This window comes from Rhinopithecus bieti, unplaced genomic scaffold, assembly GCF_001698545.2.
Source record: "Rhinopithecus bieti isolate Rb0 unplaced genomic scaffold, ASM169854v2 scaffold_12928, whole genome shotgun sequence".
In the NCBI taxonomy this organism is placed as follows: Eukaryota; Metazoa; Chordata; class Mammalia; order Primates; family Cercopithecidae; genus Rhinopithecus; species Rhinopithecus bieti.
This window is the reverse complement of record NW_016807614.1, coordinates 1,639,777-1,655,204: the sequence shown is the minus strand read 5'-3', so window position 1 is coordinate 1,655,204 and position 15,428 is coordinate 1,639,777. Positions and strand designations below refer to the sequence as shown.

Here is a 15,428-nt window from a genome sequence, read left to right as displayed (position 1 = left end):
TTTTTTTTTTTTTTTTTTTGAAGGGTTTTTTGTGTATCTGTCTCCCTCAGTTCTGCTGTAATCTTGGTTATTTCTTGTCTTCTGCTAGCTTTGGGGTTTGTTTGCTCTTAATTCTCTAATTCTTTTAGTTATGATGTTAGGGTATCGATTTGAGATCTTTCCAGCTTTCGATGTGGGCATTTAGTGCTGTAAATTTCCTTCCTAACATTGCTTTAGCTGTGTCCCAGAGATTCTGGTACGTTGCCTCTTTGTTATCGTTGGTTTCAAATAGCTTCTTAATTTCTGTCTTAATTTCTTCATTTACCCAGGAGTCGTTCGGGAGCAGGTTGTTCAATTTCCATGTAGTTGTGTGGTTTGGGGTGAGTTTCTTAATCTTGAGTTCTAATTTGATTGTGCTGTGGCCTGAGAGACTGTTTGTTATGATTTCAGCTCTTTTGCATATCCTGAGGAGTGTTTGACTTCCATTTATGTAATCAATTTTACAGTAAGTGCCAGGTGGTGCCAATAAGAATGTATATTCTATTGTTTTTGGTGGAGAGTTCTGTAGGTATATATCAGGTCCACTTTATCCAGAGCTGAGTTCAAGTCCTGACTATCTGTTAATTTTCTCTCTTGATAATCTAATACTGACATTGGGTGTTAAAGTCTCCCACTATTATTGTGTAGGAGTGTAAGTCTCTTTGTAGGTCTCTAATAACTTGTTTTATGAATCTGGGTGCCCCTGTATTGGGTGTATATATATTTAGGATAGTTAGCTCTTATTGTTGAATTGCCCCTTTACCATCATGTAATGCCCTTCTTTGTCTTATTTTTTTATCTTTGTTGGTTTAAAGTCTGTTTTGTCAGAGACTAGGATTGCAACCCCTGCTTTTTTCTGCTTTCCATTTGCTTGGTAAGTTTTGCTTCATCTCTTTATTTTGAGCCTATGTGTGTCTTTGCGTTTGAGATGGGTCTCTTGAATACAGCATCCCAAGGGGTCTTTACCCAGTTTGCCACTCTGTGTCTTTTAATTGAGCCATGTAGCCCATTTACATTTAAGGTTAATATTGCTATGTGTGAATTTGATCCTATCATCATGATGCTAGCTGGTTATTTTGCAGACTTGTTGATGTAGTTGCTCCATAGCGTTATTAGTCTTTGTACTTCAGTGTGTTTTTATAGTGGCTGGTAACATTTTTTCCTTCCCATATTTAGTGCTTCCTTCAGGAGCTCTTGCAAGGCAGGCCTGGTGGTGACAAATTCCTGTCGCATTTGCTTGTCTGAAAAGGATTTTATTTCTCCTTCGCTTATGAAGCTTAGTTTGGCCGGATACGAACTTCTGGATTGGAAATTCTTTTTAAGAATGTTGAATATTGGTCCTGAATCTCTTCTGGTTTGTAGGTTTTCTGCTGAGATGTCCACTGTAAGTCTGATAGGTTTCCCTTCATAGGTGACCTGGCCTTTCTCTCTGGCTGCCCTTAATATATTTTTCTTCATTTTGAACTTGGGGAATCTGATGATTATGTGTCTTGGGGTTGATCTTCTCATGGAGTATCTTACTGTGGTTCTCTGTATTTACTGAATTCGAATGTTAACTTGTCTTGTTAGATTGGGGAAGTTCTCCTGGATGATATCCTGAAGTATATTTTCCACCTTGGTTCCATTCTCCCTGTCTCTTCAGGTACCCTAGTCAGTCATAGGTTTGGTCTTTTTACATAATCCCATAGTTCCTGGAGATTTTGTTCATTCCTTTTCATCTTTTTTTCTCTAATCTTGTCTGCCTGTCTTATTTCAGCAAGTTCGTCTTCATGCTCTGAAATTCTTTCCTCCACTTGGTCTATTTGGCTGTTGATACTTGTGGTTACATTGTGAAGTTCTTGTGTTGTGTTTTCAGCTCTATCAGGTCATTTATGGTCCTGTCTCAACTGGTTATTCTGGTTAACAGCTCCTATAATGTTTTATCGTGGTTATCAGCTTCTTTGCATTGGGTTAGAACATGCTCCTTTAGCTCTGTGAGGTTCATTATTACCCACCTTCTGAAGCCTACTTCTGTCAATTCATCCATCTCAACCTCCGCCCAGTTCTGTGCCCTTTGCTGGAGAGATGTTGCAATCATTTGGAGGAGAAGAGCACTCTGGCTTTTTCAGTTTTCAGCATTTTTTCATTGATTCTTTCTCATCTTCGTGAGTTTATCTAGCTTCAATCTTTGAGGCTGCAGAACTTTGGATGGGGTTTTTGTGGGGATGTTTTTTGTTGATGCTGTTGTTGTTCCTTTCTGTTATTTTTCTTTTAACAGTCCCTTTCCATAGGACTGCTGCAGTTTGTTGGGGGTCCATCCAGTCCTATTCACCTGGGTCCCTCCTGCAACTGGAGGTGTCACCAGTGGAGGCTGCAGAACAGCAAAGATGGCTGCCTGCTTCTTCCTCTGGGAGCTCCATCCCAGAGGGGCACCGACCTGATGCCAGTGGGAACCCTCCTGTATAGGGTGTCTGGCGACCCCTGTTGGGGTTTCTCACCCAGTCAGGAGGCACGGGATCAGGGACCTGGTTAACGAAGCACTCTGGCTGCCCCTTGAGCAGAGTGGGTGCACTGCACTGGGGGGAATCTCACTTGTCTGGACTACCCAGATTTCTCAGAGCCAGCAGGGGGAAAGACTAAGTCCACTGATCAGCGGAGACTGCGGCTGCAACTGTGGCCATCCCTCCTTCCAGGGGCTCCATCCCAGGGAGATCAGAGTTCTGTTCATAAACCCCTGGCTGGAGTTACTGAAATTCCCACAGGGAAGGCCCAACCACTGAGGAGGGATGGGTCAGGGTCTGGCCTAAAAAGGCAGTCTGGCCACAGTCTGCCACAGCTGCTGTGCTGCACTGTGGGGAATTCTTCCTGGGTCTAAACCACCCAGTCTCCCTGGCACCAGTAGGGGAAAAACAGCAGACTGGAGCTGCAGTGATGGCTGCTGCCTCTCTTCCCAGGAGCTCAGTCATCTTAGGCAGGAGACAGCCACAGTCATCATGGCCACCTCTCCCCCTGGGAACTCAGTAGTCTTAGGCAGTTTCCAGCCAAGAGGCCGCCGAGAATCTGCACAGCTCTGTGCTTGGGACCCAAACCCTGGTGGTGTGTGTGGGCCCATGAGGGGGATCTCCTGATCCGTGGGTTGCACAGATCCGTGGAAAAAGCATGGCTTCTTAGGCAGGGTAACACAATCACTCACTACCACCTCCCTTGGCTGGGGGTGGGAGCTCCCCTTGCCCCGTGTGGCTCCTGAGTGGGCCATGGCTCTACCCTGCTTTTTCCTTGCTCTCCATGGCACACGCCAACTGCCTAGTCAGTTCCAATAAGAGAACCTGGATACCTCAGTTGCCAGTGCAGGATTCACTCACCATTTTCATTCTTCTCTGTGGGAGCCTCCAACTGCAGATATTTCTAGTCAGCCATCTTGGCCCCTCCGGCCTGTTGTTGTTTTTTAGAGAGCCAAATTGTTAAACTTGTATCAGCACACCACTGGCCCAACCCACCTCCAAAGTTCTAGTCTATTGAATTTACTTAATTCTTAAGAACTTTGCTGTGCCCTTGCGAATGTTTTTGTCTTTGGATAAACCATTGTTTTTTCATCTTCACCTGACCAACTCAGCTTAATCGACAAGAGTATTCTCTAGCCCTCAAGTCTGGGTTAGATTTGTGTCTCCTTTCTCATAAAGCAAACCTCTTTTTCCAATGGGTAAAGTAAAATAAAGTAAATTAAGTAAAGATAAAAGACCAAATTTAGGTCAATATAAAGTTGTTATCTGGAATTACTGGGAGTTGGGTAAGTATTGCAAGGACTTTTATTGAAGTCCTTGACTGTTAGTGAAGGTGCAGTGTTCTCAAGAGCTAATAGTTCAGTACCTGTTTAATTGTTTGGCAGTATCCTAAAATATTACAGAAAGCCTGATTTATCTCTTCCACCTATTCCCCTACCACAAATACAAAGCCTTTTCCACATTAAAAGAGTACAGTACTATATTCCTAGCAGACATAAACACTTCACCATTACTGAATCCATTCTTCAGAGCTTAGCTTATGTGTCTTTAAATACTGTGTCCTCTCATCACATTTTTTCCCCAAAAGTAGGCAGTTTCTTGGCTTAAATAATTTCCCAGGTAAAACATACACATATCAATGGTGGAAATATTTTTAATGTAAGTACTAGAGAAAAAAATGCCCTGAAGAATGAGGCCAGTTATTTTTGTTCTAATATTTCATTGTTAATGTCTGCAGTGTCCTCCCACGCTAAGGGTCTCCTGAATGTTCACTGCGTGCTATTTTCCTGTGATTTTTGTAGATAACAGCAGGGCTTTAGCCTTTCTGCTTTCCTTTGTTTTATCTCTCCTTTCATCATGTGGGTATTACAGAGCTGGGTTCTAAAAGGTTTTTTTAATTTAAATATGAAAAAAACCCTTATAGTTTCTACTCTTCAGAAATGTACAGTGTAGTAAAGGAGGCAGGGTACATGTACAAAAGAGTTAAGTAACAATAAAAGGTAGTAAATGATTAAGATTCCAAATAATTAGTTGCCTGTGAGACTACTTGTTAGCTATATAAGTGGGCAAGATGCCTAATCTCTCTAAGCATCGGTTTGGTTTCCTCATCTGTGTAATGGAGATAGTAATATCAGTCCTGCTGGGAGTGTTATGTTGATAATCAAATGAGGTACTGTATGTTTGTACAATTTAAAGGTTATAAAGTGATAAATATGAATGTATTATGATTACTAGTATTAAAGTTTATGATCTAATACAGAAGAAAGAACATCTTGCTTAAAATATATATGAGCTTTTTCTGGGGTGTTATTTCTTTACCAGTTACCAAAAAAATCACTTTGACCTTTGGGTTGTTAGGCCCCTGGAATTACTTTTCAATTCTTAATTTGTTTTCCATGTTCTTCCTTTGGAAATATTTTCTGAGTTTCAGAAACTGTTTTCCTTTGTTTTTCAGGTTTGCTACCACATACTATCCTTGGTTTTTTGTCCCCAAAGACCAGCCAAAATGTAGGAATATAATTTTCTCTGCTTTCTTTTTGTTAGCTGTCTCTCCAAAATAAACATAGGTTGTCTATTTTTTTAGATTTTACAACTAATCACTAAAGGGGAAATAGAGTGTAATAAATATGGGAATTTATCTTCCAAAATCTTACAAGGTTTCCAAAGGTTTCTGGATTAGAAAATCCAGAACTCCATTTAAATTTGCAGAGAGAAAACCTCACTAAAAAGGACTGTGGAAAGTACCTCATGAACTTAGGTCTCTTCTTTTGGCAATAGGTACATTCAAAATATAAGAAGAGAAAATGAACTAACATATAAAAACTCCTCTGGGATGATATCTTTCATTCTTGTTTTATAATTATTGCTAAAAAATTATCATCTAGATGTTAATGTTTTTAATCCTTTCATTTCTAGAGTTAATTAAAATTTTTCTATTTGTGTACAGTTAATGGTAAGACTATATAAAATTCAAGATCTTTCAGTTTATTTTATTAAGGTACTGAAATCCATAAAGTTAGAGCTATAGCCGTCTGTACAAGAAGGGCCTGTTACTGCTTACTTATTTGGGCAGGTTCTGTCTCTTATATTAGTTTCTACTTAGGGACTGCTTATTTTATTCTAATTCTTTGTTACATATTAGAAGCAAGGAAATACATTTAAATGAGGAAAAGAACAGAATAAAAAGAATGTAGGGATCTTTTAGGGACCTCTGAGGCTCTCCAGCAATCTTTGAAGATTATATAAATTCCCTTTTGATGAAATTCTGAAAATTTTGCCACTAATAGGCCCGAGCTGTAGGTCCTCTAGGACTGATACATGAATTTTTTTAGTTTATTTATGTAGAGTTTTTGAAATATGTGAGAGATGACTGTATTTTGGTTTCAGTTATTTATACATCATGATAGAAGTGAAATGATCATCAGTAACTTTTAAAAATAATGTTACTAAATATTATTATCTAGTCATGAATTTACATAATCATAAACAGATTAATCTCTACTTTAGATTTTCTTTTAAATTCACTCTTTAAATTTTATAAATCAGTGAAGTACAAGGCAGTTTTGTTACATGCATAAATTGCGTAGTGGTGAAGTCCGAGTTTTTTAGGATATTCATCACCCAAATAATGTATATTGAACCCATTAAGTAATGTCTCATCCACCTTTCCCCCACCCTGTAACCCTTCAGAGGCTCCATTGTCTGTCATTCCATTTTCTACTTCAATATGTGCACTTTTTTTTTAGCACCCACCTGTGAGTGAGAACATGGAATATTTGTCTTTCTGCATCTAACTTGTTTCATTTAAGATAATGATTTCTAGTTCCATCCATGTTGCTACAAAAGACATTTCATTATCTTTATGGCTGAATAATATTCCATTGTGTGTATATACCACATTTTCTTTATCCGTTCATCTATTGATGAACATGTAGGTTTTCCATATCTTTGCTATTGTAAATAGTGCTGTGGTAAACATTAAAGTGCAGATATCTTTTTGACATATGGATTTCTTTTCCTTTGGGTAGATACCCAGTAGTGGAATTGTTGGGTTGAACGGTAGTTCTATTTTTATTTCTTTGAGAAATCTCTATATTTTCCTTAATGGTTGTACTAATTTATATTCCCACCAACAGTGTATATGAGAGTTCTCTGCATCCTCACTGTATGTTATTTTTTTATTTTTTAATAGTAGCCATTCTGACTGGTATAAGATGGTGGTTTTAATTTGCATTTCTCTGATGATTACTAATATTGAGAATTTTTTTGTGTACATAGCCATTTCTATATCTTTTGGAAAATTTCTGTTTATGTCCTTTGCTTACTTTTTAATGGGATTATTTGTGAAGTTTTTGTTGAGTTGTTTGAGTTCCTTGTATATTCTTAATGTTAGTCCTGTCAGATGTATCGTTTGCATATATTTTCTCCCATTCTGTAAGTTGTCTTTTCCTTCTGCTGGTTTTTCTTTGGCTGTGCAGAAGCTTTTTAGTTTTAGTTGCATTTGTCTATTTTGTTTTGTTGCCTGTGCTTTTGAAGTCCTAGTCATAATTTCTTTACCTATAAACCAATGTCCAGAAAAGTTTTCTGTAGGTTTTCTTCTAGTATTTTTAGTTTCCAGTCTTAGGATTAAGTCTTTAGTGTATCTTGAGTTGATTTTTGCATATGGTGAGAGATAGGAGTCCAGTTTCATTCCCCTGCATATGGCAGTCAGTTTTTCTAGCACCATTTTTTGAAAATGGCGTCCTTTCCCCAATGTGTGTTTTTATCAACTTTGTCAAAGATTAATAACTGTATGTATGTATGTGGCTTTATTGAATTCATTTTACTCTTTTTTTTCCAGCTACATTAACAAGCTATTCTGAAAATGTGGAACGCACAAAATATGCTGGGGAAAGCAGTAAAGAATTAGGATCTGGAGGAAACATAAAACCTTGGCAATCTCAAAAATCCAGCATGGACTCCTGTTTGTATCGAGTAGATGAAAACATGACTGCTTCCACCTATAGTCTGAATAAGATCCCAGAGAGAAATTTGGAAACAGTGTTATCTCAGTCAGTACAGTCTATTCCTTTGTATCTCATGCCAAGGCCAAATTCAGTAGCAGGTAAGTTTTTTTTTTGTTGTTGTTGTTGTTAAATAATCAATATTTACTCCAGTATATATTGAAATGAAAATAAATCCTGCTCTGACAGTATTTAAATTTTCCATTCATCTTTTTTGACTAAGCTGTTCTTTTGTATGAGGGTAATGTATGTGTATATATTATTTGAATCTGGGAGAAGGTTCATCTTCCTCGAATCGCTTAGTTCTGCTCCCAAAGTGTACAAAAACACATAGAAATTCAGAAACAACCTATAAAATATATCATCAAACTACAAAAAGTCTTTTCTCTCAGTCAGAAGTCTTTGAAAGAATTTTAGTTTGAGATTTTAGTTCTTACAATCTTAGTTTTAAAAACCATTATTAAAATGGGCATATCTCGGTGTAATTTATATTATCAGAAATCATCATCCATAGTTTGTAAAAGTGGAAGGCAGGCAAGAATTCAGCTTTTCCACATCCTGTGAATTTCAGTGTTTTCACAATATCCTGGCTACCATTTCATAGAAGAATCTCCAGGTGGCTACATTTCTAAAGAATAATTCTGCAACACCACTAGCAAACTCAGTGAAAAAAAAAATTGTATTAGTCCGTTTTCACACGCTATAAAGATATTACCTGAGACTGGGTAATTTATAAACAAAAGAGGTTTAATTGACTCATAGTTCCACACAGCTGGGAAAGCGTTGAGAAACTTGTAATTATGGCAGAAAGCAAAGGAGGAGCAAGTGTCTGCTCCACAAGGCGGCAGGAGAGAGCGAGCACACAGGGGAACTACCAGTTTTAAACCATCAGATCGCATGAGAACTACCTCACTATCACGAGAATAGCATGAGGGAACCACCCCCATGATCTGATCACCTCCCACCAGGTCCCTGACACATGGGGATTACAATTCAAGATAAGATTTGGGTGGGGACACAGAGCCAAACCATATCAGAAATGATATAGCATAGCATGGTGGCTCATGCCTGTAGTTCGAGCAATTTGGGATGCTGAGGCAGGAGGATTGCTTGAGGCCAAGAGTTTAAGACCAGCCTGCGCAACATAGTGAGACCTTGTCTCTTAAAAAAAAATGAGAGAAAGAAATGATACTGAGGGTTAAGTGGTTGAAATACGGAGTCATCATTCTTTAGCAGCTACTCTCCTCAAAATTGATGTCAAGGGGTATTTTTACTACAGCTAAATTGCTCCTTAATAGTTCAAACTTGGGACTTTTGCAGAATAGTTGAACGTTCTGACTTTTCAAAATATGTCATGATCTGGACTTTGTCCAGACTATAAAATCAAAGTTATGTTTGCTTTTCTTACTTTCCTCGTGAAGGCCTGGATAGATTATCTCACTGATAATTATTCCTTATGTAGCTGATAGTGTAATGCCTCTTGCCATTCCCATTTCCCTTTCCTACCCGTTCTTTGTTCTCTGGGAGACCATCAGCATCTGTCATCAGGTGTGACTATAGGGGAAATGGCTCATCTGAAAGATGAGTAACTATGGAAGATTTTAATATTAATTTTTAAAGATTATTCACTTTTGTGTAGTGACAGTAAATTTTTTATCCTAGAACCTTCTATGTCGATCCCCAACTACCATGCCATATTAGAATCCTAGAATGCTGTTGTATTAGTCTATTCTTATACTGCTATAAAGAAATACCTGAAACTAAATAATTTATAAAGAAAAGAGGTTGAATTGGCTCATGGTTCTGCAGGCTGTACAGGAAGCATAGCAGCTTCTGTTTGGCTTCTGAGGAGGCCTCAGAGAGCTTTCAGTCATGGCAGAAGGCACAGAGGGAACAAGCACCTCACATGACCAGAGCAGGAGGAGGAGGTTCCACACACTTTTAAATGACCCATTATCTCAAGAACTCACTCATATTACAAGAACAGCAAGGAGGAAATCTGCTCCATGATCCAGTCACCTCCAACATTGGGGATTACAACTCGGCATGAGATTTGGGCGGGGACACAGATCCAAACCGTATCAGCTGTACATTATGAAAAGTTCCAGGCAAGTTGAGTCTTTTCCGAAAAGAAACATATAAATCCTTGCTCATATATAAATAGGGAACTGCAACTACCAACCATAATAGTATGTCCCAACTTACTTCCTAGCTAAGCTACAATGATTTCTAAGAAAATTCTGGCTCTATTATTTGAGAAAGGCACTGAACACTTGGTGGAAGACAGAGAAGCTTTGTTTCAATGAGTGGAACTATGTAGTCAGTCTGAATGAACAATGTTAATTCAGGGCTATGAGTCTCGGTCACTACTTAACATTAACATTCTGTATTACTGTCTTCCTTCTTACTCCCCATTATATTTTATGTGTATCCCTTAGAACCTTTTTTCACTGTGTTAATCAAGGACCTTCTCATTTGTTTAAAAGCGACTCAGCTCTTCCTCAGGCTTCCCTTAGCCCCAAGTGTATCCCAGAACTGTTCTACTTTCATATTAGCCAAATGCTCCCTCCCTAGTTGTATCCTGTACCTTCAGAGCAGTGCCAGAACTGAACAGACTATGGGAAGAGAGAACGGAACAAGCAAGCTGGTTAATTTAATGTTTTGCTGTTGATCTCAGAAAGCCGTCAGGACCACATGTAACTAACCACTAGACTCATAAGCTCTGAGGCAACTACCCAACTATCTCCATCTAATTCCTAGCCACCTTCCCAGGCTGAACTCAAATACTTCCTCCTTCATAAAACTTTCTCCAATCACCTCCCAGCCACAAGTAATTGCTACTGCTTCTAGAGTTTCCTAGTACTTTGTATGCACTCTCTTTTTGTGTTGGCAACAGTCTGCTTTGTGTTATGTGCAGCTACTGTGTATATGTTTTGGTCTGACTATTAGAATTTCAACTTTTTGACATAGCAACTGAGAAGACATCAATAGAGGCTCCATAGTTGTTGGTTGCATGAACTAATGAATGAATATATGCATGAACCAACCAATCTGTGATATCAGCTTTAAACAAAAATAACAATGTAGTTAGTAAATCTAATAATAATCTTCTTCATCTTACTGTAGAATATAGTCTTCTCATAGGAGAGATTACCCTGAAAAGTCGGGTGGGGCTTATGTAAAGTAAGCTCGATATAAGATGGTAGTATAGCCAGTTACAAAACAGTTTTGGACTTACTAGTATCTCAAAATTTCATTTCTTCCAAAATTATAAACTGTAATTCTCTTTAATATATGGAATGTGTAAACAGCATTTATCATTATTTGCTAACAACTGGCAATATGTATTTTTTCAGTGGTTAATCAGAAGCCTTTATTCAATTAGCAATTAGTGGTGTTGGGGGAGAAAATGGAGATCTCAAGAGATTTCTATTTCTCCAAAATAGCAGTCAGCAAACCAGGGCCCATGGGCCAAATTTGGCACACTCTGTTTTTGTAAATAAAGTTTCATAGCAGCAAAACCACACTCATTTATTTGCTTATGACTGCTTACCACAACAGAGTTCAGTAGTTGCAACAGAGATCATAAGCTCTACAATTAACATTGTGATGGCCTACAAAGCCTATAGAAAAAGGGCAATCCCAACCTTCATTCTAAAATCTTATCCTGGCGTTGGATTCATTTGCCCCAAGTCACCCCTCGGCGATACATCTCTGCTATACAGGTCATATACAGTGTTAGTTGTCCATAGGGACAGAAACTGTTTTAGACTTTATGAAAGTTTCATGATGTGTTTCACATGACTTCATGAATTACATAGAGAATCAGAAATGTGTAAAAATTCCATGAGAGGACATTGTTACTCAGCTGTACTGATACTAGATAGCAAAGACACTAAACGGATTTGAAAGAGACAAAAAAAGCTGAAACTGACCCGTAAGTTTTGTTTTGTTTTTAAGTTTTTGTAATATGCATTTAGCTAGACTCATCATCAGTGTGGTATATAGACAGTGCCCAGTAATAAATTAGTCACCTGCTTGAGTCTAGAGCCCTCATTTCCAAACTTAGGAATTTTCATTTTGGTGGTGGTGAAGTCTCTTAATGTGTTTGTTGTTCTCATCTTCTCTTGACCTCTTTTTAGTTTATTGAAAAGAGTATAAAATTACTTTGCTGTTCTTGAACAGACATATCTCTTGAGATTCATTATTTTACCCAAAAAAATGCTAACTGTAGAGCTTATGAAATGATGTGTAAGACTCCTATACTCCTATAAAAGCCAGATACGCTTTTCCTCTCAGTGTCTGTAAGGCTGACACTGTTTTAAACAAAAAATACAGAAGGAAAAATAAAAGCCACTCTCCTCTCTACACCTAATACCTCTCTCCAAAGGTTAATATTTCTTACAATTCTTTAAAATATATCTATATATTAAAAACATTATAATATCTATATGTGATATATAATCATATATACCAATACAGTTAACCTTCTGTATCTGTGCTCCACATCCACAGATATAGATGGCCAACTAAAAGGGACTTGAGCATTTGCAGATTGTGGTATCCTATTGCAGATAGCTCCAAGGTTTCTGGAACTAATTCCCTGCAGATACCAAGGGATGACTGTATTTAATTATAATATATGTAAGAGAAATATGAGGTCAAAAAATGAGTGGAATTTATTCAGAAGAAATGAAAGCATATGTTCTTAAAAATATATCCATAATCATCACAGTTTTATTTGTAATAGCCAATAACTGTGAACATCCCAAATTCCCATCAACAGGTGAATAGATAAACAAATTAATTGTGTATCCATACAATGGAATTCTACTCAGCTACAGAGGGAAATGAATTATGGATACCACAGCAACATACTTGAATCTTAAAATAATTATGCATTTGAAAGAAGCCAGATTAAAAACATAGATATACTATATGATTCCATTTGTATAAAATCCTAGAAAATGCAAACTAATCTGTAGGCACATATTGCCTCTCTTATACTGCAACCATCTACAAGTACAGGTATCACCTAGACCTCTTCACGTTGCCCTGTGGGAATTAGGACTCAGGAAAGTGGCAGAATGTTGATCCTCTGGCTACTGCTATTGCTCTGAGTAATGAACTGTCTTTCATCTCTAACCCAGAAGTTTCATATCCTTTTCCCGCATCCAAGCTTGTTAGTTTACAGATTCTTCACTGTTCTTGACATAGTGAAATATTGCTGTACCCAAACCCACAAAATTAAAAGAAATGGCAATGGCAAGCAACGTAAGGATATGTTGCCATTGAAATTATACATTGATGGTGGGAGTATGTTAATAAGTTGGTACTCCATTTTGTAAAGTTGTTTGACAAGATGTATCAAAGGTATATAAAGCTATATATGCATGTTACCTAAAACCTCACAATTCAATTTCTGGATAGAATGCCCATGAGAAATGAGTGTTTTTGTTTATGAGAAGACAGATAAAATAGTTTTATCAGTTTTATTCATAATATCTAAAAACTGAAAACCACGTGTCCATCAACAGTGGAATTGATAAATAAATTGTATACAGCAATGAAAAAGAACACACTGCTGTTACAACATCATGGATGTATTTCACAGATGTGATATTGAACATAAGTCAGACTCAGAAGAGTGCCTTCTGTATAAAGTATGTACATTTATATAAAGTTCATAGAAACAAAATGATCACATTTCTATGATTATAGAATTCAAGTAGTGGTTACCTTTGGTAGGATTATTGACTAAGGGAGCTTTCTGTATCTTGGTCTAGATGGTAGTTACATGGATTTATGCTCATGCGAAGACTTCAAAAAGTTCATGGAAAACATAAGTAAAAGATAAAAATAAAAAATATAAACTTTATTTCTCATCATAAGCTCCGTCAAGTTCAAGACACTTTTGTAAGAGATGATACCAGCCATTTAGTCCATCCCTAAAGAACTGAGTGTCCTGGGAATTTAACCATGTCAGTGAAGTCTTTTTTACATTATTAACTGAAGAAAAATGCATGCCTTTTACAGATTTTAAGATTAAAAAACAAAAAGAAGACAGAGCCAAATCAGAACTGTAAGATGGATTTTCCATCTAAACTTGCAAAGCTGCCTTTGTTTGATGAGAGAAATGAGCAGGAGTATCGTTGTGGTGGAAAAGGATTATCTGGTGGAGCTTTCCCAGGTGGTTTTCTGCTCAAGCTTTGGCTTGCTGAAAACACTTTCATAGTAAGCAGGCATTATCATTTTGGCCTTCCAAAAGTCAACAAGCAAAATGCCTTGATCACCCCAGAAAACGGTTGCCATGACACTTGCTCTTGACCAGTCCACTTTTGCTGTGACTGGACTATTTCTACCTCTTGGTAGCCCTTGCTTTGGTGTTGTGCTTTGTCTTCAGGATTGTACTGGTAAAGCCACTTTTCATCCCATTACAGTTCTTTGAAGAAATGCTTCAGGATCCTAATCCTACTCGTTTTGTTTTAAATTTTCTTTGAAAGCTCTGCTCTTTTCTGCAGCTGATCTGGGCACAATGGTTTTGGCACCCATTTAGTGGGAAGATTGCCCCCATTTTAATTTTTCAGTCATAATTGTGTAAGCAGAACCCATTGAGACATCTGTGATGTTGGCTGTTGTTTGTGCTGTTAATCATTTGTCCTTTTCAGTTAGGATACAAACAAGATGAATTTTTGCGGGTGGTCTGCCACTGCAGGCTTCATCTTCAACACTGTCTCATACCTTCTTAAAAGAAGTTATCCATTTGTAAACTGCTGATTTCTTTAGGGTATTGTCTCTGATATGGTTTGGCTGTGTCCCCTTCCAAAGCTCATTTTGAATCATAGCTCTCACAATTCCCAAGTGTTGTGGGAGGGACCCAGTGGGAGGTAATTGCATCATGGAGGCAGGTCTTTCCTGTGCTGTTCTCATGATAGTGAATAAATCTCACACAATCCCATGGTTTTGTAAAGGGGAGTAAGTCATGTAAGATGTGACTTGCTCCTCCTTGCCTTCTGCCCTGATTGTGAGGCCCCCAGCCATGTGGAACTGTGAGTACATTAAACCTCTTTCCTGTATAAATTACCCAGTCTTGGGTATATCTTTATTAGCAGTGTGAAAATGGACCAATACAGTCTCCATAAATGTTTTGTAAAACATGAATGATTTTACCATTCTTCCACCCAAGCTTCACCGTAACTTTGCTCTTTGCCCTTGCTTCAATTTTAGCAGAATTCGTGTTGCTCTGATAAGGGCTCTTTTCAAACTAATATCATGTTCTTAATGCCTCAAACTATATCCTGTTCAGACATCTTATAATAAGTTAGTATGAATTTATTTTGATGCAAAAACTTTTTGAAATTCCTCCATAGTTTTTTCATAAGATGCATTTCAGTGAACTTTTGAAGGCTCTCACATATATAAAAATAATTAAGCTATACACCAAAGATTTATATACTTTACATATGTAAATCATACCAGTTTTTAAAATATATAGAATGTGGCAGGGCATGGTGACTTATACCTGTAATCTCAGCACTTTGGGAGGATGAGGTGGGTGGATCACTTGAGGTCAGGAGTTTGAGACCAGCCTGACCAACATGGTGAAACCCCGTCTCCACTAAAAATACAAAAATTGGCCAGGCACAGTGGCTCACACCTGTAATCTCAGCACTTTGAGAGGCTGAGGCACGGGGATCACTAGGTCAGGAGTTCAAGATCAACCTGGCCAACATGGTGAAACCCCATCTCTACTAAAAATACAAAAATTAGCTGGGCATGGTGGCAGGTGCCTGTAATCCCAGCTACTTGGGAGGCTGAGGCAGGAGAATCCCTTGAACCCAGGAGGCAGAGGTTTCAGTGAGCTGAGATCGTGCCACTGCACTCCAGCCTGGGCAACAGGGCGAGACTCCATATCAAAAAAAAAAAA

General features: G+C 37.9%; 1 protein-coding gene across 1 annotated transcript in view; it reads left to right on the top strand.

Moving 5' to 3' along the window:
• TANC2 (tetratricopeptide repeat, ankyrin repeat and coiled-coil containing 2) overlaps positions 1-15,428 on the top strand; it is a 483,987-nt gene that overhangs the window by 280,554 nt on the left and 188,005 nt on the right. Inside the window, exon 8 of the mRNA XM_017882923.1 lies at positions 7,339-7,602. Within this exon, the coding sequence (XP_017738412.1) occupies positions 7,339-7,602 (264 nt within the window). The remainder of the gene's footprint in view (positions 1-7,338; positions 7,603-15,428) is intronic.